At 36.3% G+C, this 27,815-nt stretch overlaps 1 protein-coding gene across 1 annotated transcript; it reads left to right on the top strand.

Moving 5' to 3' along the window:
- Positions 1-187: 187 nt before the first annotated feature.
- On the top strand, positions 188-27,815 carry LOC136054125 (atrial natriuretic peptide receptor 2-like). The gene is made up of 23 exons (XM_065745205.1): positions 188-241; positions 1,202-1,298; positions 2,891-3,035; positions 3,784-3,907; positions 4,667-4,771; positions 5,388-5,490; positions 6,730-6,875; positions 9,028-9,100; positions 11,460-11,500; positions 12,172-12,368; positions 12,635-12,778; positions 13,260-13,381; positions 14,925-15,057; positions 18,462-18,510; positions 18,977-19,081; positions 20,035-20,154; positions 21,015-21,108; positions 21,906-21,993; positions 22,739-22,878; positions 23,912-24,064; positions 24,941-25,039; positions 27,027-27,118; positions 27,651-27,815. The coding sequence occupies exons 1-23, from the start codon at positions 188-190 to the stop codon at positions 27,813-27,815; spliced, it is 2,589 nt and encodes an 862-aa protein (XP_065601277.1).

Raw genomic sequence — 27,815 nt, 5'->3', positions numbered from 1 at the left:
AACCTGCACCAAAAAGAAGTAGGGTAGGGTAGAAGAGGGAAGGAGGAGGCAGAACATGTGTGGCAGCTGGAATTGTCAGGATCAGCTTGCCTAGCAACCCCCCTTAGAAAGGGACATCTAATTCAGCAACAATAGCAGTATCAGAAGCAGCCTCATCACTTGATAAGCTGGATGCACACTAGGGATCATGTCTGCTACCAAAACACTTGCCTTTGGGCTCCAAAGCCTCCTCAGTTTATTGGTAGGTAAGCTTTGTATATCCTCTTATCAATACTTGTGTGGTCTATGCATACTGAAGGAACTGTTAAGTGGATTATTGCAGGGAGATAGCTGTTAATTCCAGGTAATTATTGAATGCTATTTTAGTAATATAGAAAACAAGAATAATGGCAGAATGCATTGTAAAAATCAATTATATAAATCTTACTCCTGGAATAATGGGATAAGTAATTGCAATAACCCACTAGATTATTATTCTCTGATAATATGTACAGTAAAAAAATAGATTATAAGAATAGAACTTAATATCTTCTACTAATTTTGGATTAAGTCCAAAATGTATTATCATATTTTTTTTTATCTACAGCCTACAATGTATATTCTATTACTTGATCAGTATAAATATATTTATAGTGTATGACTTGTAGATGTAGGTATTTTGTGTATTTTGCTACCATTTAAATTTACTCTCTATGCTATTATGATGTTGTATTCTGCATGTAATAGGCATATGTAATCTTGCCTATAACTGCCCACTGTAACATTTGTAATTAATTGCATTTTGTTATCAAATATTTAATGAAAAATAATCGTTGGAATAATTTATGTGTAAAAGATTAAAAGAAAGACAGTTTGGAGCAGGAGTACATCATTTTAAACACAAAGGGAAGAAGTCTTTAAATAATATGTCTCTCTGCATACGGTCCTAAAACTGACCATTTTTTGCAAAGGAAATCTACAAGAGAGGTTTTAGTTAAATCACCTAATTGTCTCATGACTAATTACTGGGTAGATCAAAATAATATACTGATCCCTGGAAACGATCATTTTTGGCTCCAGAACTTGAAGAGACAAAGCAAAATATGTCAGGTACTGTTTCTATGCTTGCTTTTATTTCTTTAGAAGAAAGATAAACTGCAGATAGAAGGCATCCTTCCCCTGTTTCTATACAGTGCCTCACAGCGTGGTCTATTTCTGGCAGGTGATATTAGTGGAGGGATGGCATGATTTAGACAACAAAGACTATGACTGTTGGCCTGTGGAAAAACCAGATGAATATAATATGATGGACTGTGGAGGTAAGTGAGTTCTAAAGCTGTTCTAGGAATACCATTTCTTGCATAGGAAATGGTTGAGGACCTAAAATTGAAGTGCTCAGACTGATACCTAACTCGTAACAAATGCTTCATATGGTAGAAGGCATTGAAGTCGGTGATGACGTTCCTTTTCTTGAGACAAAGGTGAAAGAAAACAATCAAAAGATACTTCTGAGCAATTATTTGCCCAATATTCATTGATTCCTAGTGAAAATGTAATTTCAACCCCTTCTCCTAAAATAAGAATCGAAAACATTTTATTTCTCATTAGAAAACCAAATATAACATAATTTAGACAAGTCAGATAGTCAGCTCAGTGCTGTTGCAAATTCTATTCCTGGAATTTCATGGCATCATTTCAGAAGAGGACTGTTTAAACCCTCTAGCCAGTAAGCAAAAGCACCATTTCTACATTTCATGCTTTCATTTCCTTGCTCATAATTTTGTTCGATGTGTACTTAAAATCTGAGGTCTTTAACTACTTATTTCAGTTTCAAAATTAAATTTACATGGTGACATAATGAAAAAATAGTTTTGTTTTTTTTTCCATCTCCAGAATTCATTGATTAAGATAGAAAAACAAAGTGGTTAAAATATGGGAAATTAAATATAAGAAACTCTTCTGCTATAAGGCTGGTCAAACAGTAAAACAGTGTGCTCAGAGAAGTCATGATTTCTCCAACCTTACAGACATTAAAATCACATTTGAGTAAGATACTGAGCAACATGCTGTCTGTGACTGTGCTCTGATAGGAGTGGGATTGGACTGGGTGATTTCTGGAGATACCTTCCAATTTCAGTTTGTGATCCTGTGACTATAACAAATAAAGACTATATAGCTAGTATAAAGGAAAACTTTTTTTTTTATGTTAGAAAAGTTCAGACTGAAGGTAATTCTTTCTTTTTAGAAAAAAAAAGGAGTGGAAAGATTTTTATAGTATTGTTTGAGGACAATCTCACTTCGTTTCTAGGTTTAGAGTTGTTAATAAGGTGTCCCAAGAATGAGGGAAATGAGTGAGATAAATTATTTTTCCTTGCAGGAGTATAGAAACTGAAAAAGACAGATGTCTGAGTAGCAGTACTCCCACTCTCCTCTGCTCTAGGTGTCAAATGGTTTTATCTCAGTCATTTTTAAAAATATTTAATTATAATGTAATTTATATCTTGTGAGGTCAGCAGTACTGATTGTATTTCACAGGTGCTAGAGTTGTCTGTTCTTCCAGAAGGAAGGCCTTGGTGAAAGCAGACAAGAATTACAAACAATGTTTATTAACTGATTTAAGAAGAAAGCAAAATGAGAGTAAATTTACTGCAGATAAGATGATCAGATTTTATATCCTGTTTCTCCAATTTCTTGGAGAACATGAATGTCAGAATTGTTATATTAGTGTGCATTTGCATTTAGCTATACAGCCACTAAGATGGCTGAATAGTTGAGGCCTGTAAAAAGCAGTAGGAAAAATAGTTGAAAATCACATTTCTGTTTCACTACACTATGTTCCCTACTACAGAGGAATTTCTACATTTTTATACAATTGTCAAGTAGAAAAGGCTCATAATCTTATTGTTCCTAGGTCTGGAGATGGCATGGGTGCAAAAGCCTCCAGAAACAGCAATAACTGGGGAATTCTTTAATGTGACCTATGCAGTCTTTGCTTCAGATGGCTTTTATCAATATGCAGTACAAAATGGAATCCTTCCTCACAGGTATTACCTCCTGTCATATGTTTTCATGGTCATGAGTATACTGGGATTCTGTATGTGTGCACATTTTTTGCAACAGAGTTGGAATACATTATCTTGTGCTCCTTACTAATTCCTTGCATCTCTTTAGTTCTCTTCTAGAAGTGTTAGCAGGCAGCAGGCCTTCTGGAATGGCTTTGCTATCACATCATGACACATTCACCTGTATGTCAGTGATAGTGCATGTCATCCTGGGTCTGTATTACAATCCCAGTGCAGCTCTGCATGTCACTTCTGACCTCTACACAAGAAATTTACGACTGAAATTCTAGTGTGACTCTGAGACTCATTGTATTCTGTATAAGTTTTAATAATGAATGTTCAAAATGCACAATATAAATAATGACTTAAGGATTGAATCCCCAGAACTCATTGAAGAGCTTATTTTGATTTCTGTGGCATTGAAATCCATCCAAAACCTTACACATCACCTCACAAACTGTAGACAATGTAGGTTAGGTACAGCTTTTCTTAGGTATGTGTATAGTAAGCTATATCTGCCAAAACTCTCCACTATATAACATAGATGATAATCCACTTGACAGCAGTTTTTGCTATAGGATTGCTTGAACGAGAAGTAGAACAAAAAAGAAATGGTGTGACAATATTTTTAGCACTGCATATGTTTATGCCAGTAATTTTTCTATGGAAAATTTTCTACACTTCTTACAATTTTTGAGGAATAAGGAAGTAATATAAAATTATCACTCTTCTCCTTGACTAGCAATGCTGCTGCTGCAAAGGAATTCTGTGAAGAGCATGAGTGCCCTGCCAGCTGGAAAGATGCAAATGGTGACAACTGCTGCATTCACCATGCCAATATTCACTCCTGTCCTTTGGCCTTCATGGTTAGTATGACAGTATGAGCTCTGTGTGTTCTGCTTCTGATAATGGATAAGACATTCATTGCAATGATCCAAGTCTGTGCAGTTTTTTCTGTGATAACAATTAGACTAAAACAGTAGTACACTGAAGCCCTTGTGGGGATGTCAGTCTATTTCAGAAAGTTTTTTACTATATTTTGAGGCTGTAAAGAAAATGCCTATATTTTTAGACGAGGTAGTAATCAGAATTGCTCCTTATGCTTAATAGAACCAGTTTCAATTCTCAAAGATTACTTGACTCATATTTACCCTTTCTGTGCAGTCAGTAGGAAAAGAAAGAATAAATTGTCTTTTGCAGGTATCATTATCTCTGTATTTTTTGACAGCTTGAGTGAGATATGCTCTGCAAACTGGCATTGGCTATCCTTTTTAAAAAATAAATAAACCACAATATCAAAAATCAAGTTGCAATGAAACTCCTTTAGAAACATATAATGAGTGGGATACAATTCTGTTTCTTGTCAGCAAAAACTGAAAAAAAATGTATTACCTTCTTAAAATTACTGCAGTTAAATATATGACCAGATTTTGGTTCAAGTATTTCAAACAGTAATGAGACTCGTGAGATATTTAACTCAGTATATGACTATTATTTGAGTTTTGTCATTTTAACAAATTTGGTTATTTCTTGAGAAACAATATAAATAATTCTGAAGTAAAAGAGGGAGACCTAGGATTTTTATTGTGTCATTGTTAGTGACATAACCAATCTCTCTGATAAAGGGTAGAGGAGGAATATGTGGTCCATGGATTCCTGATGATGGCCAAATATTTACTCACACTTTGTCGACAGCTGGCAAAATGAGCCAAAGAAACTGGACTGCCAAGGTAAAGTTTATTTTTTTGAATACTACAAATGGTTTGCTTTTCTAAGAGCTTACTTCCTAGTAGGTTATATGCATGTTCCCCTGTCTCATTTACTTATTTCAGGATTATGTATGTAAGTGATATATATGGCTGAGTATCATCAAATCAGAGCTCACTGGATTGGAAGCACCAGTGTTCTATACTGCTACTTCTCATTCAGTTAGTAGAAAAAATAATGGGGATTGGAAGGAAAAACACAACCTAATCTGTCTGTTTAATTATTATTATGCTAACAAAATATTGCATTACTGACTGGACCGTGTTACAGGTTAGCACAACCTTTATGACTTTTCTTCCAAGCAGAAGTAACAGGAAAGCAAATGTGACAGATGCATAGGTTGAAAGCCATGTCTAGATGAAAGAAAACATACCAGTGAGAGGAATCAGAGCCTTTCCCAAAAGGCTTGTCTCTCTCACTGCTGTTTATCTCACCAGCCACGCACTCCTTTCCTTCCTGATTCTGTAAAATGCACCACCTTCTTTTTGAGAACTTCATAATTGGGTGATCCTTGTTAAAATACCCTATTGTATGCAAGTAAAGTTTTGATCCTTGCAGCTTTGTTCACTTGTTTGGCAGGTTGTTTTGGTTCACGTGGGTGTGACTTCTCTCATCGCACACATCAGAGTTGGGAGAATGCAAGTTGCTCTGGAAGCGAAAACCACAGTCCTTCCTGCAGTAGGTATGATACAGAGGGAAGATGTGAGGGAAATGCATACTGACTGCAGATCTCAGTGCTTTTAACATTTATGCATGGATACCAAGAGTGACACCTACCCCCCTCTACCACTGAGTCCACTCTTGCCAAACAGGCAAACTCAAATCAAGAACAGCTTCAGCTGAAAATACTTTGAAAATACTCCTCTAGTCAAGATGCTGTGAGGATCTGGATATTCTTCATCTGAAGGGGTGCAAACTAGCTGTAACCATGTTGGAGGGGTAGAAAACAAATTGATTCTATTGTTCTTGTTAAAATCCTGTTGCTTCCAAAGGGATCAGACTTCTGTTCACATTAGTTCAGCTGTATGCAGGAAAGCAGAAATAGTAATAAAATTACAATAGCAAAAATGAAATCTAAAAAGAAAGATTTATTTGATAAATTAAACATGCAGCTTAAAGAAAAATACTGGGTTAAGCAAACTTCACAGTATTCTTGTTAGCTACTCTTCTGAAAGTCTGAGAATATATTTCTCAATGTTATGAAAATAAACAGAGACGAAGCAATTCCAAAGTGGATGGAAGCAGTGGATTTTGTTTTGCTGAGAATTTTTTAAAAATGTATTACTTAGTGACAGAATAATATCTTTAGCTTGTCTCAGGAGGCTGAAGTTTGGAATTGTATTAGTTTAGGCAGAGAGGTAAAATTGAAACAGAACTCAGGACACAGGAGTTGGAGTTTTGTCCTCTAGGGCTTTTGTTTAAAATCACGTCTGATAATTCTCTTAAGACCTTGGGGAAAAATAAATCCTTGAGGTGTGGATTGCAAGGTTTCACTCTGAAGTGCCCAAGATCATATACTTCTAGAGATGTCAGGAGTTGGACTAAGTAGAAAGAGCATGAAAGACAATGTCTGCCGTGAGGAACTTCTTGTCTCAGAAAAAACAAACAAAACAAAGCAAAACAAAACATAGACAATGAGTTATGACTCAAAAAAAGTCAAAGGCTTTCACTTCATTAACAGTTTCATTTGAAGCTTTCATTCAAGCAGAAACTACATCACTTAAAAAAAAAAAAAAGAAAGAAAGATAAAACAAACAGTTATTTCAGCTTCCTGAGTACCATCTCTGGATTTTTCAGTTGTATTCTTTCAGGTACTCTGAGGTTTCCCATCCCAGGAACACGTGTGTAAATCTGAATTCAACTTGGTTGATTAATGAAACTATCTTAAAGTGACCTAATTCTGATTTCTTTTTCTATTCAGTTTGTGGAGATGGCTTTTGTGAGGAGGAAGAAAGCTGTTCTATCTGTCCAGCAGATTGTGGAGAATGCCCTCTGTCTGCTGATGCTAGGATAGCAATTGCCTTACCTGTATGTTTAGTCTGCACTGGATTCATTATGACAATCGTGGTAAGTATTCTTTCATTTCTCTTGCCTCCATTATTTCATTATTTTGAATGGAATGTTGTCCTAGTAGAGGGGTAAGTTTTCTTCTGCATCCAGAAACTATGTGGTAGAAAAGATAGCATTATTGGCTTCTTTACATGGGAAGGCTAGTTGTGATGGGAAATTTCATTCCCTGAGGCACAAGACTGAAGGGGAATTTAACAGAGGGATATGCAGTGGTGGAATAAGAACAGCTAGTTCTCACAACATAAGATAGGGTTTGCCAGTGAATTGAGAGTGCTTTTGACTCAGTGAAATCCTATTATGAAATTAATGTCTCCAAAACCCTGAGGTGAGAGGTATAAATACATTCAAAAACAAATTAGATGAATTCATAAGGGGATTAGATCCACCAGAGATCATTAAGTCTGAGTGTCTGAATACATCTTGCTGAATACATCTTGCTATAGAATATATTCAACTTGGGATGTTTTAAGATTATTGATAGCTGGACATCTAAAAGGAATAATGAGAAGATCTTCCTTTTTTTTTTTTTTAGGTTTTTTAATGTTTATTTTGTGTGTGCTCTTTTTTAAAAATGGGAGAATGTACATGGCCCACAAAGTAAGTTACTGTGGATGGTCTCAGTCACAATTGAATTTTCTCTTTGTTCTGCATCTCTTTGTGTGGCTTTGCAAGTTAGGAACTGAAGAATTTTGAAAACTAAGCCTTAATCTCCTTGTGTGGCTGTTTCTTATCTGAGCATTTATTATTCACATGAAGACTGTGACAAGAGTGCTTATGGTAAAACAGGAATGGTAGAAGTGTGTAATTGAACAGATGACAAGTTCAGACATTTTTAAACAGTTGACATTTTACAAAAAGAAAACAGAGCTTCTTGACCTTGAATAGATTTAACTAAAATAAAAGTTTTGGGGTTTTTTGTAGTGAAACTTACCTATTACTTTTGTTTTTTTCTGTAGGTTTTAGGGATTTTTTTGAGAGTTTATTTTTAAATATATTTTGCTGTATACTTATTCTTTCTGTTAAATCTGCAATGTCATCTTCTTTTCTTTATTATTCGGGTGATGAGTAAACAAGCAGGGAAAGATCCTTTTATCCAATTCAGTAATTATTGATATATGAGAAGAATCATCTCAAATTCTAATATCTTCTTTATCATTTAAACAGAAGAGAGTGTTCCTTTGATCTCAGAGTCTTCATCAGGACTAGTGGTCACTTCCAGCTGACATGTCTTTGTTTAATCTTATCTTTACAAAACAAAATGCAGATATCTTCTCTCAGAAATCGTTTGAAATAAATGAGATGACATCGTTTTGATTCACCAAGCTCTACATCAGGCAGAAATTTCTTCCAAAATATTGACACAGTCTCCACTTATTGGAGAATACATTTCAGTACTTTTTGGACTGTTTCAGAGGATGCGTGATTTCTTAATATTCAATTCTACACTACAGAAAATGGTATAATTATGGTAAAATGTGTGTTTGGTTTGCTGTTTTGGCATTGAGTGAAGCTATGCAGCTATGTAATTTAATCTGCTGCTCATCTTTTGAAAGCACATCCATACACTGTTACGTATCTGTACTGTAAATATCATAAGTCAGCTACTGATGAGAGCATCTATGCCTTCTTTATAAAATAGCCACATAGTAAAGTACTGAACTTAATGTGGTCTCATTAGTAAATCTGGTTATAATTCTGTTAGTGCATATAACATGTAGTGTTCCTCCTCTTGGGGCTAGGGAGCAATATGATCTTGTCATGCACTTAGGCAGCATATGTGGGATGTTTGCATAATATGAGGGGATGTAAACAACTTTTTGGATGATCAGGCTGAGAACTAACTCTAAACTGTGTTAAAATTACTGACAGTAATTGAAAGAGTTCAAATCTAATGCAAAATATTATGTGTCAATAGATTCTAGAATATAGGATATGCTGTTTCAGAGATCTTTGTTAGATATTTTCTTCTAGGTCTGTTACTTCTAATATTGATGATATGATATAGACTGGACATTTAAGCATCAGGGTTGTTTGTTTGTTTGTTTTGGAATACTTAAATATTTTCAAGTTAAATAAAAATAATCTCTGAATTAATTCCTTCAGAGTCAATAAAATTAAATTCAAGAATGAACTTGATTTATTTTTGTAGTGGTTTCAGTATCAAAAACAAAAGTTGCTTTGGGATGAAAGCTGGATCATAGAATTCACCTGTATCAAGCAAGGTTAGTAACTTGTCATTCTGTTACAGTTACCAGTTTCATTAATAATGTTCTGAAATAATCTCAATCATAAGTGCATCTTGTTTTCAGGGTCCTGCAGAAGATAAGCCAGCTTGGGAAATTATTCACATTTGTATGTGCAAAATTTTGTTCTCATATGTTCTATGAGCTGTCTGCTGACATTCTTCTTTATTGAAACCTTACTTATTAAAAGTTATTTAAAATAGTTTCCTTCTTATTTAAGGAAGTTATTCAATTCAAAAAGACAGATCTATCCCCAGATAAACACATGACTTCTAGACCTAGAAAAAATAAATTACATTTGCTTCTGTGGATCTGTGGTTCTGTATAATTGGCCTCACTAGCTTATCCTGGCTCTGCACAAATAAAATGAAAGTTGTAATGAGATCTTAATTTCTCTCAGCAAATACTGGCTTTAGCAGTTCTGCTGCAAAAATTAATTCATTGTGACCTGACTTTTTTTTTTTTTACCTTCAGGATGTATAATATTATTTTAATTGGCTGTAACTAAATATATTAAGAATAAAATCAGATTTTACTTAATCCTGTATTGTGCTGCACTTAGTTCACTTTTCTGTTCAGTGCTTTATCACTCATATGCAGAGAAATGCTGGGACCCTCAGAAGAGGCAAATCTGACTGAAACTGGCTGAAGTTGTTAAGTCTGTGTTGATACGAACTTTATGATTTTCTGTTTGCTCAAGCAATTGCTAGGAAGATCTGCTTTAGCTTTATTACAGTAGCATGAAGTTGGTCTTGTGCTAATATTATAGTGATACTTTCATCTTTGGACTTTGTTAATTTATGTGTAGTTAGCTTTAGTGTGATATCGTTATTGCAGTCAAGGACAGAGATTAGCATAAAAATTAATCTGAGTACAAAATGCAAACCAAATTTTAATTCAATTTTGTGAAAATGCAGATGGGACATTCAAGGACAAGTGTCTTTCATGACATAAAAGTGAAATATGAGTAAATTTTCAGCTTAGTAAATTAAAGTCAGTAAACTCACAAAGGAGGGAAAACAGTAGAAACAGGCTTAAAGAAATTAGAGACATGATGGAAAAAATAACACATTATAATGAATTTTAAACATCCAATATGACAGATACAGTTTTCTTGAGGAAGCAACAATATCATTTAAGAACTAGGCATGAGAAGTAACAGAGTAATAGGGACTGATAATCTGAAGAGATTTTGAAATAGGTAAAATGTGTAGTTTAGATGGACTTGACACATCAGCAGCATTGCACCTGGGGTATGTAGTTGTTCTGTGAAAAATTATTTTTTCAAGACAACTTGCATTGCACCTATATATAATATATATGTATATATATGTATTCTTCTCCAGCTATGTCAGGGATGTCTACTGTAATTTTGGGTGGAATGCTGTAGAAAGGCTCTATATGTCAATGCAACTTTGAACCTCACGTGGGTAATTCTGTGATGTGGGTACATGACAGTCCTGATGTAAGATGAGATGCAGAACTTCTCAGCAGCACTTTTTTGTGAACTGATCCATGGAGAGTTGAGAGATTTTGTCAGAGCTTAGAGTAACCTGAGAAACCTGGTGGAGATGGTGAAACAACAAGTAATTCATTAAAATTCTTCAAAATGTATTTTGTAACCTAAAGCTGATCAACATATATTAAAAGCCATATGTTAGCCTTACTTTTTTCCCCATCTAACTGTATTATTGATCTTCTCTGACTTCCTTCTGATATCAGAGCCACTTCCCACATCCCTGTACTCTACAGTCTTCTAGGACCTGCAAGTAGACTTGTTAAAATATGGCACAGAGCTTGCTCTGCTTCCCCGAGTTCTGTCCTCTGCACTTCACTAGAAGCAAGGACTGATCATCCAGCAATCAGGGAGACTTGCACTGAATCTTGAGGTTTAGTGGAAAGATCTGTGGCAATGCATCACATCTCGTGTTGTTTTACTTTTTATGCAGGAGTCACACTCTGAAAAAATAGCTTTCTGTCTTACGTGTTAATGAGACCGTTATGCATGTAAAAAATTGGCAAATTCCTTAAATTTGCCTGCCTCTTGCATCCCTATCTTTGTAATAATACTCATCTTCAGGTGCTGTTTCTAATCCCACATCCCATTTAGATAATATACTCTGGATAGCAGCAGGAAGCATGATGAGTGCTCCCCCAGCACCAAGTGAATCCAGTGCCAGCTGTATCACTGTTTGGAGCTCCTGCACTGCAGCTGCTAAGAAACAGCACTTCACACAGACTGGGAAATAGTAAGTCAGCATACTGCTAATTTTCTTCTGTATCTGCTATTCTACAGTTTCACTGTGCTTTCTGGTTCTTGCAACTTTGCTGTTAATAGGTAGTCCAAAAGCTTGTAATTCTCTGGTTATACCAAATCTAGTAAGTTAGTAACATCATTTGACTTCTTTACCACTTGTGGCTGTAGAATCTGAAACATGATGTCTTCCCTTCAACATTTCTCCTTTTCTCTTTGGGACATCTTGCAAAGGTGGCTGCATAACGTGTCCGGCATCTTTTAATGAATGATGCCTACTGCTCAAATACATTTGAAACCAAGATTTCAATGCAGAACCTTTTCTAAAATGCAGGTAGAGCACAGCTGGATCATTTGAAGAATGGCGTAGTGTTTATATGCTGGTTATCAGAGAGTGTCCGTTAAGTAACAGTTAATTTCAGCATACATCCCCACTGGATTCTTTACAGGAAAATTGTTTTGCTCTGTCAAATTCAGCTGCTTCATCACTGAGAATGTTTCATTCCATGGGAGCAGAACGATGTTAAATATCAGTGGTGGATCTCTAAAACAGTAGACAGAGAAATAATGGATAGGTATTGCTGTGTTTCACTACCTCTGATATTCCCATTGCTGCTACTGAATCATCCAGCTGCCTAAATTTACTGTAACACTCTCATATTTCAAATGGCATACAGGTCAAGAATGCTTGACTTGTAAGTACTAATGCTTGCCTTATCACAGAAGCAGGATCTCATCATATATTCAGCTTCACACCCACATATGGAGTTACTCAAACTTTCTGCTTCATCTCTAGAGATGTGAAGCTGCTTGCAGAAGAATAAAGTATCCAGTCAGTTTTTCCAGCCTTATGAAATTATGTCGTTGGCCTAATATTCTCTTGAACAGCATGAATTTCTGTTTCAGTGATGGTAGAACAGTGGCCATTAAAAAAATAATGAAGAAGGCATTCACCCTATCCAAATCCATACGTAAAGAAGTAAAGCAAGTAAGGTAAGAAATGAACCTGAGAAGTGTATGCTGTTCTATGTGTATAATGGTTCTTTAAAGGTTACAGCCTGACCAAATATTACAATACATTCATGTTCTTCTTTCCTTCAAACGTTGCTTTGACACTAGATCAAAATCTTTATACAGCTATTTTACTTTTCTCTCTACTTTTTGATACAAGACTTCTGATTTTACGGTTACTGTACAGAAAGTAGGAAAGAGATCCCTGAAAAATATATATGTGTTCTGATTTCTGCTATTTTTTACAGGGAACTTGACCATCCCAATCTCTGTAAATTCATTGGCGGTTGTATAGAAGTACCAAATGTTGCCATAGTGACAGAGTATTGCCCCAAAGGCAGCCTTCATGATGTTCTGCTCCATGAAGATATCCCTTTGAACTGGGGATTCAGGTACAAAAAAGAAAAAAATGTTTAAAGACACAAACTATGCTGAGAGATGCTATGTGCTCTTTGGAACAAAGTAATGATTATAGATGGGTGCTTGGAAAGACAGAATTGCACTGTGATTTGAGAGAATGAAGGAGAGAGTGAATTCAAATCCAGCCTAACTCATCTTCTGGATTTTTGATCAGTTGTACATTGAGCACTGGTTACACAAAGATAATGACTTTTCAACCCACCATTGTTCATACAGCTACTGTTTTCAGACCTTTATTTCTGTGTGATTTCATCTATTTTTCAAATATCTTGGGCATCTTTATTTGATTAAAAAACATTGTAAAGTTGCATAGATTGGAACAATGAATATGGAATGACAGGTCTCAAAGCTATTCCAATCACTGGAGCCTTTCTGTTAGCTGCAGTAGGCTTCAAACCTAGAGTGAAGATCTTGTTTATTGGACATGCTAATTTATCAAGTTTTGTCTTTCAGGTTTTCATTTGCTACTGATATTGCCCAGGGAATGGCCTATCTTCACCACCACAAAATGTATCATGGACGGTTGAAGTCCAGTAATTGTGTAATAGATGACCGATGGGTTTGTAAAATTGCAGGTAAAGAGAGGATAAGTGAAAATTCAAACCTCTCAAGGTAACCTACTAATGCATGTAGATTTCACACTTGACACTGCTCCCAAGCACCTTCATTTTGACATTTTTTGTGAAAATGATGATGTTACATGATCATGTCAAGCCTCTCCTTTAAAATGAGTTACCCCTGCATGCATCAGATTCCATAAGTGATGAACTCTATCGGCCTTATTCTAAACAGAAATTCTGTCTCATTCTCTGTTATGATACAGAGAGAAAAACCTTAGCAATGGACATTGCTTTGAAGACATAGAACAATCCTGACTGGTAAACATAAGATAGTTCATGGAGAAAAGCAAAATCAGTTGTTGTCTCCTGCAGATGGAGCTACAAGTCACCCTGCTCCTGCTACAGGAAGACAGTATGTGGGGACATGAAAACTACTGAAGAGCCTAGATAATTCTGTAATTGCCAAAGGACTGGAAAAATTTTTCATCTCACCTCAGACTAGTTATTATACCTTGTAATTTGCAGGCATCTTAAAAACAACAGCAATAGATTTGTCTTTCAAAAAATTATCCTGAAGAATAAGTCCTCTACAAAGGCCTATGGCTGCTTCTCTACCACTTTTAGTACCTTTATGCTTGCAAGAATATGTTTTGCTTAGTGTGTTTTCTGAGGAAGAACAGAAAAACTGAAATAGCTGACTACATCACATTTGCACACCACCTTTGCTTTAAATGAGGGTCCCATGAAATTGCTGAGAATGTAAATGGAAACACTGCAGGGACTTTGCATATTCTTGGTTTATGTGGTTTTCATAATGCCAGTATGCTTAGAAATAACAAATGTGGGACCTACTGGGAAAAGTCCACTGAGATCCAGTATGAAGAATGAACTTTTAAGGCTATCTTAATGAGAGGTCATTCCATTAAAGAAAAAAAATAATCAAACAAACAGAAAATGTCTCTCCATACACTCAGTGCTGTTTGTATTTAACAAAATACACATCAATTTTTTTCCCTCAATTCCAAGTCAGATACTGAGAGCCTTTTCTTAAGGACAAAGTATAGCTGTAAATATGTTTTATATTTACCTGCTTTTGTTCTTGAGCTAGTGGTGTGTATGTAAAGTCCACCCTGATCTACAGTAGCTCTAGACTGTCTAACTTGTAATTGCTCTCTCTAACTGTCAGAAATGAGAATTGGTGGATGAGTAGAAAAGAAATCTGCATTTTCAAATTAAGTCTTGCTCTGAATTGAACATACTGCCTCTGAATATAGTTTTATGAAATTATGGAATAATTGTCTTGGAAGGGACCATTTAGTTCAACAGACCCTCTCAAAACCCTGTTACACATCCTCATGCAAGTATTTACTCTCCAGATCCTAAATTTCCAGGTTTTTTTAGAGAGATAAGACTACCAGATACATCATTTTTAGACACTGATCTGTATTTCAGAGAGATAGCTAATTCCTTTAGACATTTTTTGTCACTAAGTACTAATGCATGTGTTTCAGAGAAATACTGACTGAACCATTTTTTTTTCTGTTTTCTTCCATGGGAGATTATGGTTTGCAGTTGTACAGAAAAGAAGATTCTTCTGAGGAGTACCAGCAGCACTTTATACAGATTTACATGGCTCCTGAAATCCATTCCCTTTTGGATTTTGAACCCAATTCTATGACAGATGTATACAGGTAATTTCCTGTCTCTTTGACTTAATAATTACATGTCATATCAGCTATTCTTTCATCACTTTTTAGGCTTAGGTTTCATGGTCATCTCATGGATGTGCTTGAATAGATTTTAAAAATATTCAATAATGGCAATGTCTTAGAGTTAACAGCATGGATTTTCCAGGACTTGATATTAATGCATCTCATAATTCTGTAATTAGTGTCAGTGCACTGTTTTGCTGCATGCATGCAGTGACAATATTAAGTTTGCAGATAACAATTAGAGCTAGGAAGATTGTGAATAATAATAAGCACTAGTGAACTGCTCTGTCCCTTTCCTTCTGGAAGCCATTATGGGAGATCATTGCAAGAGCTTCTTTGGCCATCAAGGTTTGCATTGCCAGTGACAGACAGCTGGCAGCAAAAAAAAGCCATTGTGAAGTGACACCCTGTAAAGCAGATCCAATTAGTTTTCAAGTAAAAGGGATTACTATTGAATTTTTAGAGAATAATAATCTACTAACAAAAGCATCAAACTGAGTTGAAAAACGCTACATCAATATTTCTTGCCTTTCCCTCCAATTGTCTATACTAAGTAGGAAATAACTATTATTGATGTATCCTAGTTTATAATAGTGATACTTCTCTGTGCTTATTTCCAGCAGTTAGTTAGTTAGAAGTACATGACAGGGAAGATTGGAAGATGGTAGTGCAAGATTTCTGTGGCTCTTTTTTTTTTACCTTTTTTTTTTTCTTTCCCGGAACAGCAGAAGACTCCTGTTTTCTGAGAAATTTAGTAGCTATCAGAGCATAAAGTACTGGAATTCAGTTGGAGCTTGAAATGCTGATTGTTGAGCAGATGAGGCCATGTTGTTAGCACTACTTACTGAAGACGTTTACGAAAGGGTGGATATTTGTTTTATTTTCAAAAGCTCTAAGTTTTACTCCGGGCTGTACTGGGCTACAACAAATATTTACTGCCTTACCTGAGCACTGTGGGGCTTTCACTGAAAATTTAGTTGCAGAAAATGTTTAAACCTACTTTTTTTTTCAACTGGGATATATTAAAGTCTGAAGGCGACTCTGAGATTTGATTTTGTAAATCACAAGATTTACTGGATTCATTCACATTATTCCCTTGTATGCTTATAAAATACCTGAACTTGCCAAAACATTATTATTTTTAATCCATTCTATGAGGTCATATTATGGAAGTAAGAATTTGAGGTCTCTCTAGTGTTTTTATCTATGGGCACAAATAGATCTTTTTAATTTGCTTCAGTATAGCTCATCTAAAAGCATCTTGTCATCATGTTGATGTCTCTGGCTATTGTAATTCTGTCCTGTCTCAGTCTTGATGTTGTCAGTATGTACTGGATTTACTGTTCTTTAAGTAAGCAGTAATTTAGAGTTATGTTATACATTGCACTTTATAATTGTTCCATGTTCAAAATGCATTCTTTTTTCCAGAAGATGTTTTTTTCCTTGGTACTTGCTTGGTTTACACTTTGACCATGTTCAGGCTAGATGCCATTTCTTGTCTTTGCAGACAACCTGGCCTCCTGCAGCCATTTCTTGCCAAGGACTCCCCTTAAAATAGTGCTAACAGATTATTTTCTTACATTATAATTGACTACAAAATGCACTTCCGACAGATCTATTGAATGCTTGCAGAATTTACTTTGCTGTCAGTTCCTGTGTCTGCAAAATCCAGGTTTCCTTTTGTTGTACTGCAGATAATCCTTAGTTGTTACAAAAGAAAGATGATTTACAGTAAGAGTTGAAATGCCCAGTCACGGAAGAAAGATGAAGAAAAAGAGATGTGTCCTGTAATATTAACTGGCTTTTCTCTTTAAAAGATCTTCAGCTCCTGAATTTTAAAAGAGCTTGTGTTCATTGATACGAGCATGTATAAGCCTTCCTGATACCCATGTGAATATCAGGCCAGGAAGCAGTGGCCTTGTCTTGAAATCCTCTATTTTTAAAATTCCTGTGCAGAAAAATCCACTAATGTTCCTGGAGATCTGGGCCAAATAAAGAGTAGGGACTGCAGGAGTGGTACATGTAATTTTGTGTGCTTTTGCAGATGAATCATTTGCTTTTAATGTTCTACAGGGAATGTGTTGGTCAGATGGGAAGTCTAAAATGGAAATGAGAACAGGAACATGAAAGCACCTCTTAATTGAGCTGAAGAGGCTGTTTCCCATTACAGTTTCTCATAGACTGACTTCTCTTGATTTGTAATGGTTATGTGAATCTGACTTGCCACTCTACTAGGGCTACTCATGTGCAGTGCTGCTAAAGCTGAATAAAATCAGTACTACTGCCTAATTACTCACCTTGAATATCTGAGCTTTGCTCTCTCACTAGGAAAGACAATCTTTTCTACAACCTAATCACTACAAACTTAGCATGAGAATTTCAACAGATTAATTTTTACATTATTCAGTACTGTTTATATGCATTATTCTGTTTCCTGTTGAGATCCTACCAGTAACCCAAAAGATCAGTAGCTGTGTCCTACTGCATGTCCTAGTGCCATACTAAGCAGAGCAATTGTTAGCAATACAACAGATTGCAAAGAAGGCTTACTCATAAGAATAAAAGATTATCATGAAGAGATGCTTGTAGTGAAGTAAATATTACACAGTTTGAATATTTACAGAGGCAAGAACAACTTTATCAGGATTGTTGGCTGCAGGAGATGTTGGCTTCTCAGAGATCAGTTTCGAAAGTGGTCTCTTTTGAGTTCAGTACAGAGACTGAAGATCAAGTTGTCAACACTTTTGTTCCATTCGTTACCCTTAATGAGTGTGTTTAACCTTGGTTTATCTAAGGAGAATGATGATGGAGAGATAAGATCTAATAAGATCTACTAATAGCTAAGTTCTACTCTGGAAACTATGTCTTATCATTAACTTTACAGAGATTTTCTGGAACAGTGATCTATACTGAAAAAAAGACTACTCATCCCTATTCTGATTCTGGTTAATCTGATTCTGATGACAGCACTAACCTGTCTTGTATGATTAATTGATAGGCATCATGTTGTCCTTGCACATACTCTCTATGGATTCTCTTAAATTCCAGAGAAAATTGCTTTGCTGTCTATCAGACTCAAATGTTTAATCTCTGAGACTGATAACTGTGTAAGTAGATTGCTTTAAAGTGATCAGTGACAGATCTCTAAAGATCTCTAAAAACACAGGGAAGTAACAGATAACAGAAAAGTTCCTAGCCTTCCTTATACTGTGCTTTCAGTCATAAAATGAGGAAGAATGAGCTGGTAGGGGGGTTGGACTCGATGATCTCTAGGGGTCCCTTCCAACCCCTACAATTCTGTGATTCAGTGAAATCCTGGAAAGCTGAAATCACTGACTCCATTAATTATTTCTCCATTAATATTTGTTTTTATTACCCTGCAGTTATGCCATCATTTTACTAGAAATTGCCACAAGAAGCGACCCTATGTCAGTAAGTAAAGATGAGTTTTGAACTCTGCATGGTAATTTTGATTCTGTTTTGGTTGAAGATATAATGAAAACCCTGAATAACTATGTTTTTTGAAGGATTGGGGAGCAACACATTTTCCTCTTGACTTTCAGGGTGAAAATTCAGTTCTAATGGAAAATGCAACCAGAGCTTTTCATAAACATATCAGTCTTCCCTCCAGGAGTTTAAAGAAGCTTTAAAGAAGAGTGTATGAAGGAAATAACTGTAGTTTTAGAATTGCTTTTGTGGTAGCTCTTTGACATTTAATGAGAGGATGAATGCATACCTCAGCATTTTGCTTTTGCTGCAGTAGTTTCTCCTCCTTCCCAATATTCCCAGTCCTGTCAGTGGAGACTTGCACTGGTAAAAATATGCTAGAAGGGCCACTGCACAGTTTACTGAAAGAAATATGCCACTTTTTCAACATTGCTAATACCTTTTTCTCTAGAAAGATGCTGTGCCTTCAGCAGAATGTTCCTGGTGTCTACCTTTACCAGAATTAATTTCAGAAAAAGCTGAGGATTCTTGCCCATGTCCCTCAGATTACATAGAGGTGAGACACAATATTGCACACAAAAATTCTTTATTGAAGTGAATGTAAGAAATGTGACAGAAGTTTCATGGCAATATTACTGATGGGTGTAAGCAACTAAGAAATCAAGATGCACATCTCAGACAAGAAACAATGAAATTCATTTCATATCCTTAGTAGAAGAGCAGCCAGCCTCCCAGATAGAAGTTTCAGTTGTCCCCTCAAATTGTCAGCATCATAAAAAATGTTTTTAAATTCAATCACTGATTTTTGTGGGTTTTCGCTTTACTGTAAAGTGGTGAGTTCCATGCATATTAGTAATATCTGTTTAGCTTACAAACAAAATGTTTTCAAGTTCTGAAGCGTATGTCTCAGGCAAAGGATGAATTCAGTTTGATTCTCATGAAAAGTTTGACTTGTTCAGTGGTCACAAGCAAAGAAGAAGCTGAATGCCCTGCCCCACCTGTTCAATTAAATTAGAGTCAGATTTTATGGCATCCTTTTTTCAGCTTCAGAGCTAAATAACTCACCATTAATGAGTGGTAGCAACCGAAATGTAACAAGCTTCTCATAAGCAGTATTGCATTTCAGTGGGCAGCTAATGTTATTAAGACACATTTAAGTTTTTAAGTGCTTGTGAATTTTTTGAATGGTCATTTGATTCAGCAGCATAACAATATAATAAAGAACAAGATAAGATCTTATGCAGAGTTTGGTAGGACGAATGTGAGCATCTACTTAATGATTTTCCCCAGCTGAATTTCCATGGACTAACATCTTTCATTCAATTACACAGCATCTGTATCTGTTTAAGTCAGGAGGTCTTGGTGCAGCCCTGCCATTTTTCACCGCTGCAGATAAAGCTTCACCTGAACATGCAGCACCAAGAAAATAATAGTACTAATGAGAAACAGTACACGTGCTTGGAACGACAAAAGGCTGTTTGTTTCTCTCATTCTCTTTCTGTGCCACAGCTAATCAGAAAGTGCAGAAAAAATAATCCAGTCCAGAGGCCTACATTTGAGCAAATCAAGAAAATGTTAAACAAGATGAATCCTAATAAAGTTAACCCTGTGGACATGATGATGTCTCTGGTAATTTTAGATGTTTAATCCAATGCAATGGCATCTCCCTCTATACTTCTGGGGGGTTTGTGGGTTTTTATTTTATTTGTTGTTTAATTTCATATTTCATGTTTGATGGGAATACTCTTAGTCACTTCTGACAGATTAATTGTAACTTGAGCTACAAAAACAAAGCTACAGTTCTCCCTGAGACCTGGTTTTCCTTCTCATCCTCTGTCAGTTGCTTTTAACTTTCTCAGCTGCTTTACAGCTGAACACTTCATTTTCTTAAATCAAATACTGTTGGTTGTTTTTTCCCCTACCCTATGGCTATGTGGTGATTTTACAGTGCTGGGGCTGTAGAATCCCTGCATGATACAGATATGTTTGCACACACATTTTGAGCAGAGTGTCTTAAGCCCATCAGCAGAAAGAAGAGAATCCTGTCTCCACATCTTGTTGCCTCCTACAGAGCAAGGGTGCAGAAAACACAACATGGCATAGCAGAAAAGCTTATGAAACAGCAATGTGAGTTTTTTTACAAAAGACTGAGACTTACATGTCTCATCAGTCTTGGTAACAAATTTTAATAAACACTGAAAACTTGGTCTCTGTTTTGGATTTGACTGCTGTTCGTATACACCTTGAAAACACTGGGATTCACTTCTGTCATTTTAGACATAAGCAGCAATCTAAAATATAGAATCATGAGTTTATGTCAAGAGAAAGTTGGTCTTTGAATTTTGTAAGAAAAGCAGTGAGCTATCTCAAACCTAGGCCTTTGCTTGTCTGAGTATTTTCAAGGCATAATAATCCCAAGGCTTAGATCCTATCCAACTATGAACCTATTTATAAATGGATGATTTTTGTGCAATTTTCCACATTATTAGATGGAGAAATATAGCAAACACCTGGAGATACTGGTTTCTGAGAGAACCCAGGACTTAATGCATGAAAAACAGAAGACTGATCGTCTGTTGTATAGTAAGTTATGCAGGAAAAAAAAGCTGGATATTATCAAGAATAATAATTTGATGTTTGTTGTATAATTACAAACAGAAAAATCCTGTAACATATGATTCTTCAATAAATAGTGCTTAGTTGGCAAAGAATTGATACACACATTACTTGTAAAGTTTAAAATATATTTAGCCACTTTTTATAGTCCCCCCAGAAAAGTCAGTGCACTAATCTCACAGAGCTTTGACTGGATAGTCTGGAGTGCTCTGGTTTCTTTTTACCTTGTTTGGCTGTCTTTCTGTATAGTTATAAATACTGAGGGATTGCTTCTGGACTGAGGTTACTTTTGCTAGCAGTATGTCCTCTGGAATTCCTTAAGAATAGAGGGATGGTGAAGTAGTCATAACTTCTAGGAGAGGAAAAGGAACAGGCTGTGAAAGCACAAGACAGTAGAAGTAAAGTAGATAATGAAAATCAAAGAGATAGCAAACCAGGACAGGAGGAGAACATTAATGAAGAGTTGACAAAATGAGTTAGTAATATCCTAAATCACCCTATTAGAATTTGACCTTTATAGAATGTATGTACTGGCTTCTTATAACTAAAAAATATGAGTCATCTGAAAAATCTTGCAACCAGGGAGATTTACTGTGAATTCTCACATTATCTGCAGAACAGATTTTGATAGTGAAGAGTGTTTTCACCTTCAAAATGTTTCACCTTTACAGACGTTGCTCTTTTATCTTTAAACAACCATGTTATGATTACTGTATTCTTTTATCTGTGTCAAAGTATTAACAGTGCTTTATGTTTTGTAACAGGTATGTTGCCTAAGGAAGTAGCAGATGATCTCAGGCAGGGAAAACGTGCACAGGCTCGAAGTTACTTAAGTGCCACCATCTTTTTCAGGTAAATAAAAGTGAAAGATAGGAATAGAACTGAATCCTTCTGTAGCAACCATCTACTCTCCTAGCATAGGTGAAGCGTATGGCTGAGTACCAAATTTGTATGTGAACTACCACTGCTTATATCCAGTGGAAACACTTGACTTCAAATAAGTGTATTTCAAAATGGTCACAGTCTTCAGTTTTTCATTAGAATTACTTTAATGAAAAATGAGACCTGTGCAGAGCTCTAACACACAGCAGCACATTGCTGTACGTATTAAACACACTCATATACATTTCACAGGACAAGCCTATATAAGGGTTCCAGCATTTAGCTATGTAAAACATATCCATTCTTAGAGTCAACATGTCTTTAGTTTTTGACACTTGGTGTCATTACATGTGCTTGAAGCATTGTGTAAATTAAATATTCTCTTGTCATAAATGGATGGATATTATGTTTTTTCATTTTTACATAAACTAAAATTAGAGACTAGTTAGACTTTGACAGGTTAAAGTCTAGCTGTGAAATAAATAAAGATAAAAACCAGCTTACTCCACTAGTAAGCAGGAAGATTTTGGGAGAGGGTGTTTTTTTGGTTAAAGTGAATGTTTTAACATATAACTATTCTGGAAGATCATCAACCCAAGACAAAGTAAAGTAAAGTCTGAGATAATTCCACTGAGAAATTATTACTGTATGCCTAGAATTACCAGTCTGTTATGGTTAAGACACTATATATATTCTTTTTGTTGTGTTTTAACAGTGACATCGTTGGCTTCACTCAGCTATCCAGCAGAAGCACACCTTACCAAGTGGTAGATCTCTTGAACAAGCTTTATACCACTTTTGATGAAATCATAGATAACTATGATGTGTATAAGGTGGAGACAATAGGAGATGCCTGTAAGTTCCTTGAGCTCCAGAAAATGTTGGGACATCAAGATAGAGACTGATGACAAGGAAGAGCAGGTGAAGGAGATTTGGAAAGCTTGTTACCACTGGGAAGACACACAAAACAAATAGGCAAGACGTACTAGCACAGCCAAAGCAAACTTTTGGAACATCTCCATGCATGTATTTCACCACTTCTTCAGCTGGTGAATGTTGTAGATGAGGTATTTGGGTACAGCAAACAACCCCTGTTCTTTATTTGGTTTCTGTGATTTGCAAGGTCTTAATTTAAATACTGGAAACTGACTAATCACAGTTGGCAACTTTTGTTTCACGGGAACAGCTGAAAATTTTACCTTCTGCATGGGAACATAAATGCCATTTCCTAAGCTATACAACCTTTGTTTTGTTGTTTTTTTTGTTGTTGTTGTTTTGTTTTGTTTTTTTTTTCCCTCAAAGACTCTGACAGCCTTCTCTCCCATTACACTCTGAATGGGCTTGGCTGCCTCTTCTTTAGGACCTTTAGAAAAAAAAGTTTATATTTGCCATCGTGGAAACCTGCTGGCAACTAACCACTGTTAAAGCTGAGTTTGATTTGAAACCCAGCAAAATCTAGCAGAAACTAGGGATGAGATGAAAAGGAATTGTTTAGATAGTGGAGAAGTAAAAAAAAAATACAACCAAAAACCCCACTCTTTTTTCTGTGGTATGGTGTCTTCCTTATAGAGCATGGAATTCTTGCAGAAATGCCCCCGAGAGATCCTGAAAAGACCTGTCTCCCACACAGTGAGAGTAACTGCCAGTAGGCATAGGAGAGGGCCTAGTGGGAATCCCACTACCAGACCCATTTCAAAGATCCTCAAGAGATGGAGGGAGGAGGAAGGAAGTCTAGGAAAATAAGAATTAAATCCAAAATTTTTTCAGAGGCTTAGTAAATGCAGCTGTGCCTCAGCATACAAAGGAATAGGGCTTCTTTTGTATCATGTTGGCATGGTAATTGTGTTTATAATGTCACAGGTTAACATAGTTGCATTGTTGTGTTAAGATATGGTAGTGTCAGGAGTACCCAAAGAGAATGGGATCCTTCATGCTGGTGAGATTGCAAGCATGGCTTTAGACCTCGTGAATGTCTGCAAGACTTTCAAGATCCCACACAAGCCCAACACCCTCCTGAAGATAAGAGCAGGAATACATTCAGGTATGTTGGGAGGGCTACAGAAGAACTCCTTGCTGGTTTATCAGATGTTTCTGTAGTTGTGTTTCCTCTCCAGTAAAAATGAATTAAATTTCCCAGCATGGAACAGAGCACCTCACAGAGGTCATCTCAACAGCATAAATTACTGGGTGCATTGGGTATATAAAGATGGCTTCAGAACTTTCACTGTTGTACTTGTCCTTCTCAGCTGTTCTCCCCTCAAAATAGGCTGTTGATTCTTGAGTCTTCGATCTAGCCTTCATTCCCAGCCTCTCATCTCCCTCATCTAAGCTGATATGTGATTGCAGCTCCTTTCTGATAGACAGACAGAGTTGGGTATGTGCTATGCAGTCCAGCATCTGCAAGTTGAGCAGCTTATATTGTCTCAGCAAGAGATCAAATTTTACATAAATCACCTGGGGCTGACATGAGGAAATCAAAACTAATATTTGAAGGACACAGACATTTTCTGCCTTCAGCAGGATCAGGTTATTTTCTACTCCCAGTTTTCCTCATGACTTGAGGGCATTGTGTGTGCAGCTCCAACAGGGAGGATTCCTATCTCCTTAACCCTCAAAATATTATTTTGTGGTGCTGAAATATAGTTTCTGCAGGCACTTCAATTCATGCTCTATACCTTTATCTCATCCTCACTCCCTTCACCATTCTCTTTCAAGGCCTTTCTGCACTTTCTTCCATGAACTCTGGAAGCCATCTGTAAACCTGATGTATAACCCATATAAGGCAGTACTGACACTTAGTCCTTATTTGTGAATAAATGAGAAATAAGGTAATGTAGAAAACAGCTAGGAGGTTTATGTCTAAATCTGTGATTTAAAAACACAAAGTATCTTCTTTTTTTCTCCATTTCTTTAATAGGGGCAGTTGTAGCTGGGGTTGTAGGGACCAAAATGCCACGATATTGTTTATTTGGAGATACTGTGAACACAGCTTCCAGGATGGAATCTACCAGTGAAGGTAACAAGGAGCAAACTGCAGATGCAGTTTTGAACATCCCTTAATGAATACTGAACAAATGTTATGTAACTTTGAGTCCTGTCCTGTTCAAATTACTGGAGTTGCCTTAAGAAAGGTGTTGATTTCTGGATCCATTGCCTACGGGGAAATTTGCCAATGCTATTCTCTAAAACCTTTGTAACAACATCCCCTCAATTACCCAAATCTTCAAGAGGCATTTTCATGGCTTTGAAGTTCTCTACAATAGGAAACAGTATGCAAGAAACAGACTTTAGAGAAGATCAGAAAAAGGTAAGTGGGTATGCTCACTGTTTTGATTCTTTCCTGGAACCCAGCTGAATTAATAGGAAAAATATTTTATGAATTCTTTTTTTTTTTTTTTACTGGTTATTTTCTTCTGATGGAGAATACAGGAGATAGCAAGACACTGTGGGAGCTGTGTCTGTCTTCAGCAAGTACAGAAGGTTATATATCTCAGCAAAGAGATGACAGAGAAATCTCTGTAAACTGTGGAGATAACTTCAATTTCAGTTATTTCCAGGGGATACCAGAGCCCCATGTTTAGTTAAAAAGCTTTATGTTTAGCCAAAATGAGTATCTGAATCTCATCTTCTGAAATATTTTAGCCTGAACTACAAGAACTAAAAAAACCCACAAACAATGGAGGAGTTATGCAAGACCATCCTTGATAACTTGTTTTTGTTTCATTCATGCAATGAAGTTGAACAGTTTTATGGCTCACATCGCCATGCTTTCTTAAAGGACTTGAATTAGGTAGAATCTGAGATGTTTTTAAGTTTCAGGATAAAAAGTGAGCCACTGAAAACAGCATTGAGGAGTAGCCCTACTGCATGGCTTTGGTTTAGCCTAGGAATTTGAGAAATCAAGCAGGATTCATTCCTTCTCACCATTATAAAGATTTTTCCAAAACAAATTCTATCCTGGCTGGAACACATGTAACTTTTTTCCCTCCTGACATTCTTCCAAGTAACTTCTGTTCCTCCTTTCATGCTCCCTGTAGGAGCTGTTGTCATTGGAATGGTTTTAAAAGTGATGATTTCAAATTCTGCTTCCATCATTCCTGAGATTTCATCTCTTAGTCTGTATGCCTATCTATCTATCTCTCCTTTGGCTCACAATCACATAAAAATTGAACAGAGAGTCAGAGATTCTTATCTCTTAAGATTTTCTTTTATCCCCCTCTTTCTCTGATCACATACATCGTAGGATCTCAAAATATGTAACCATGTTTTAACCCCCAGGTGATCATTGTAAAACATAAGAGCTAATAAGCATTTCTAACAATGTAAATTATAATTTCTGGCAGCTAAGTGATTTGTTACAAACCAGGATGAACTACTAAAAGAATTTAATATCTTACAGAAAGAATGTTTCACATATAAGTATCTAGATATGTTGAAACACATATTACTAATCTACATGGAGTATCTTGAGTCTTTCAGCAAAAATCATTTACACAAAAAGAAATCAACAAACAGAAAAGAAAAAACAGAGTGGAACTATGGTAATACTATCCCTTCCTCCTGTTTTTGTTTACAGGCTTGGAGGCAGACAAGGATGAAAGTATCTCTTATGGTTATACTTTGCTGAAAACACTTCATGTAAAGAAGGCACTAGCTCTTTATAAACCATGAGGTAGAACGATGCATTCCTGGTTCTCTTTACTAGGAAAAATGGTTGCTTGCCAGTAATTTCAGCCAGGAAGCTATGAAGATTTGAAAAATAATATTAGATGCAGGATGTGAAGAGTAGTGTTTGCTGACAGCCACTTATTTGTCCTGAGATGCCCTCACAAAGAGGCCAGGGTATTAGAGCATGTGTGTGTGAGCATTTCAAATAACAGAGGAATAACAACGAAAACATGAAAAAAGCAAGGGGATCTCATAGTCCTTGGTACACAGAAGGTACAGCTCTGCCCTGAATGGTTAAATCACCATCATAATATGACAATTGTCTCTTTTTCCAGCTCTTAAAATACAGTGCAGTTCAAGTGCATACCAGCTGTTGGAGCAGATTGGAGACTATGTGTTAATATGTCGTGGGAATTTACAAGTCAAGGTGCGTATGCAGCATTTACACTCAGCTTTTCAGAGAGAAGAGTGTGAAAAGTACTCTGAAGTTCTGGAACTTTAACCCATGAAGTCCTCTATGTGTTAAAATCCATGGATTAGACTATTATTTCCTGCCCCTTAAGAGAGATGCCTCAGGGATTATATCAGGACAAATCAGGTAATTCAGAGAGTGAAAGGCTAAGCTGAACTTAGAAGTACTACTTGACAAGTAATTCTGACAAAACTCTTTGAAATAAAAGAATTCATTAAGCAACATCATAAATAACAACATTTCTGTAACTTGTATATTTCTGGATGTCACTTTGGAGGGAATTCCAAAGAATTGTTTTAATCCATGCTGCTGCCTCTAGCACACTATTTTTTTTTTAAGGCAAGATTTTGTGTGTCGGTCTTCTTATACATAAAATGGCTGACAGACAGATCAGTCTCCTTTTGGGACAGAATTTGAGGTATAATTAAAAGATTATTACACAAATGATGGGTAGTAGTGTAGCCTCATGACTCATTTTCTTCCTTAGGGGAAAGGAGACATGATAACTTACTGGCTTGAAGGTAAGAAAGCATGTGCCACTCAGAAGACAGCCCCCAGCCCATCTGTGACTCTTCAAGATTCCAACAGAGCTTCGTTTAGTTTGATACCAGGTGTCCTTCAGAGTGACCCTGTCTCAAGTCCTGCTTACTAG

Source organism: Cyrtonyx montezumae, unplaced genomic scaffold (genome assembly GCF_038088225.1).
Source record: "Cyrtonyx montezumae isolate F1298 unplaced genomic scaffold, pur_monq_1.0 scaffold_34, whole genome shotgun sequence".
Taxonomy (NCBI): Eukaryota; Metazoa; Chordata; class Aves; order Galliformes; family Odontophoridae; genus Cyrtonyx; species Cyrtonyx montezumae.
Note: the sequence above shows the minus strand (reverse complement) of the source record. Positions and strands in the feature narration are given on the sequence as shown.

Bases quoted from the DNA above. Each gene is read 5' to 3' on its own strand.
- LOC136054125 (XM_065745205.1), top strand. From the start codon at position 188: ATGTCTGCTACCAAAACACTTGCCTTTGGGCTCCAAAGCCTCCTCAGT. The intron at 9,101-11,459 runs GTTAGTAACTTG...TGCTGTTAATAG, and splicing joins ATTCACCTGTATCAAGCAAG to GTAGTCCAAAAGCTTGTAAT. The intron at 19,082-20,034 runs GTGAGACACAAT...TCTGTGCCACAG, and splicing joins GTCCCTCAGATTACATAGAG to CTAATCAGAAAGTGCAGAAA.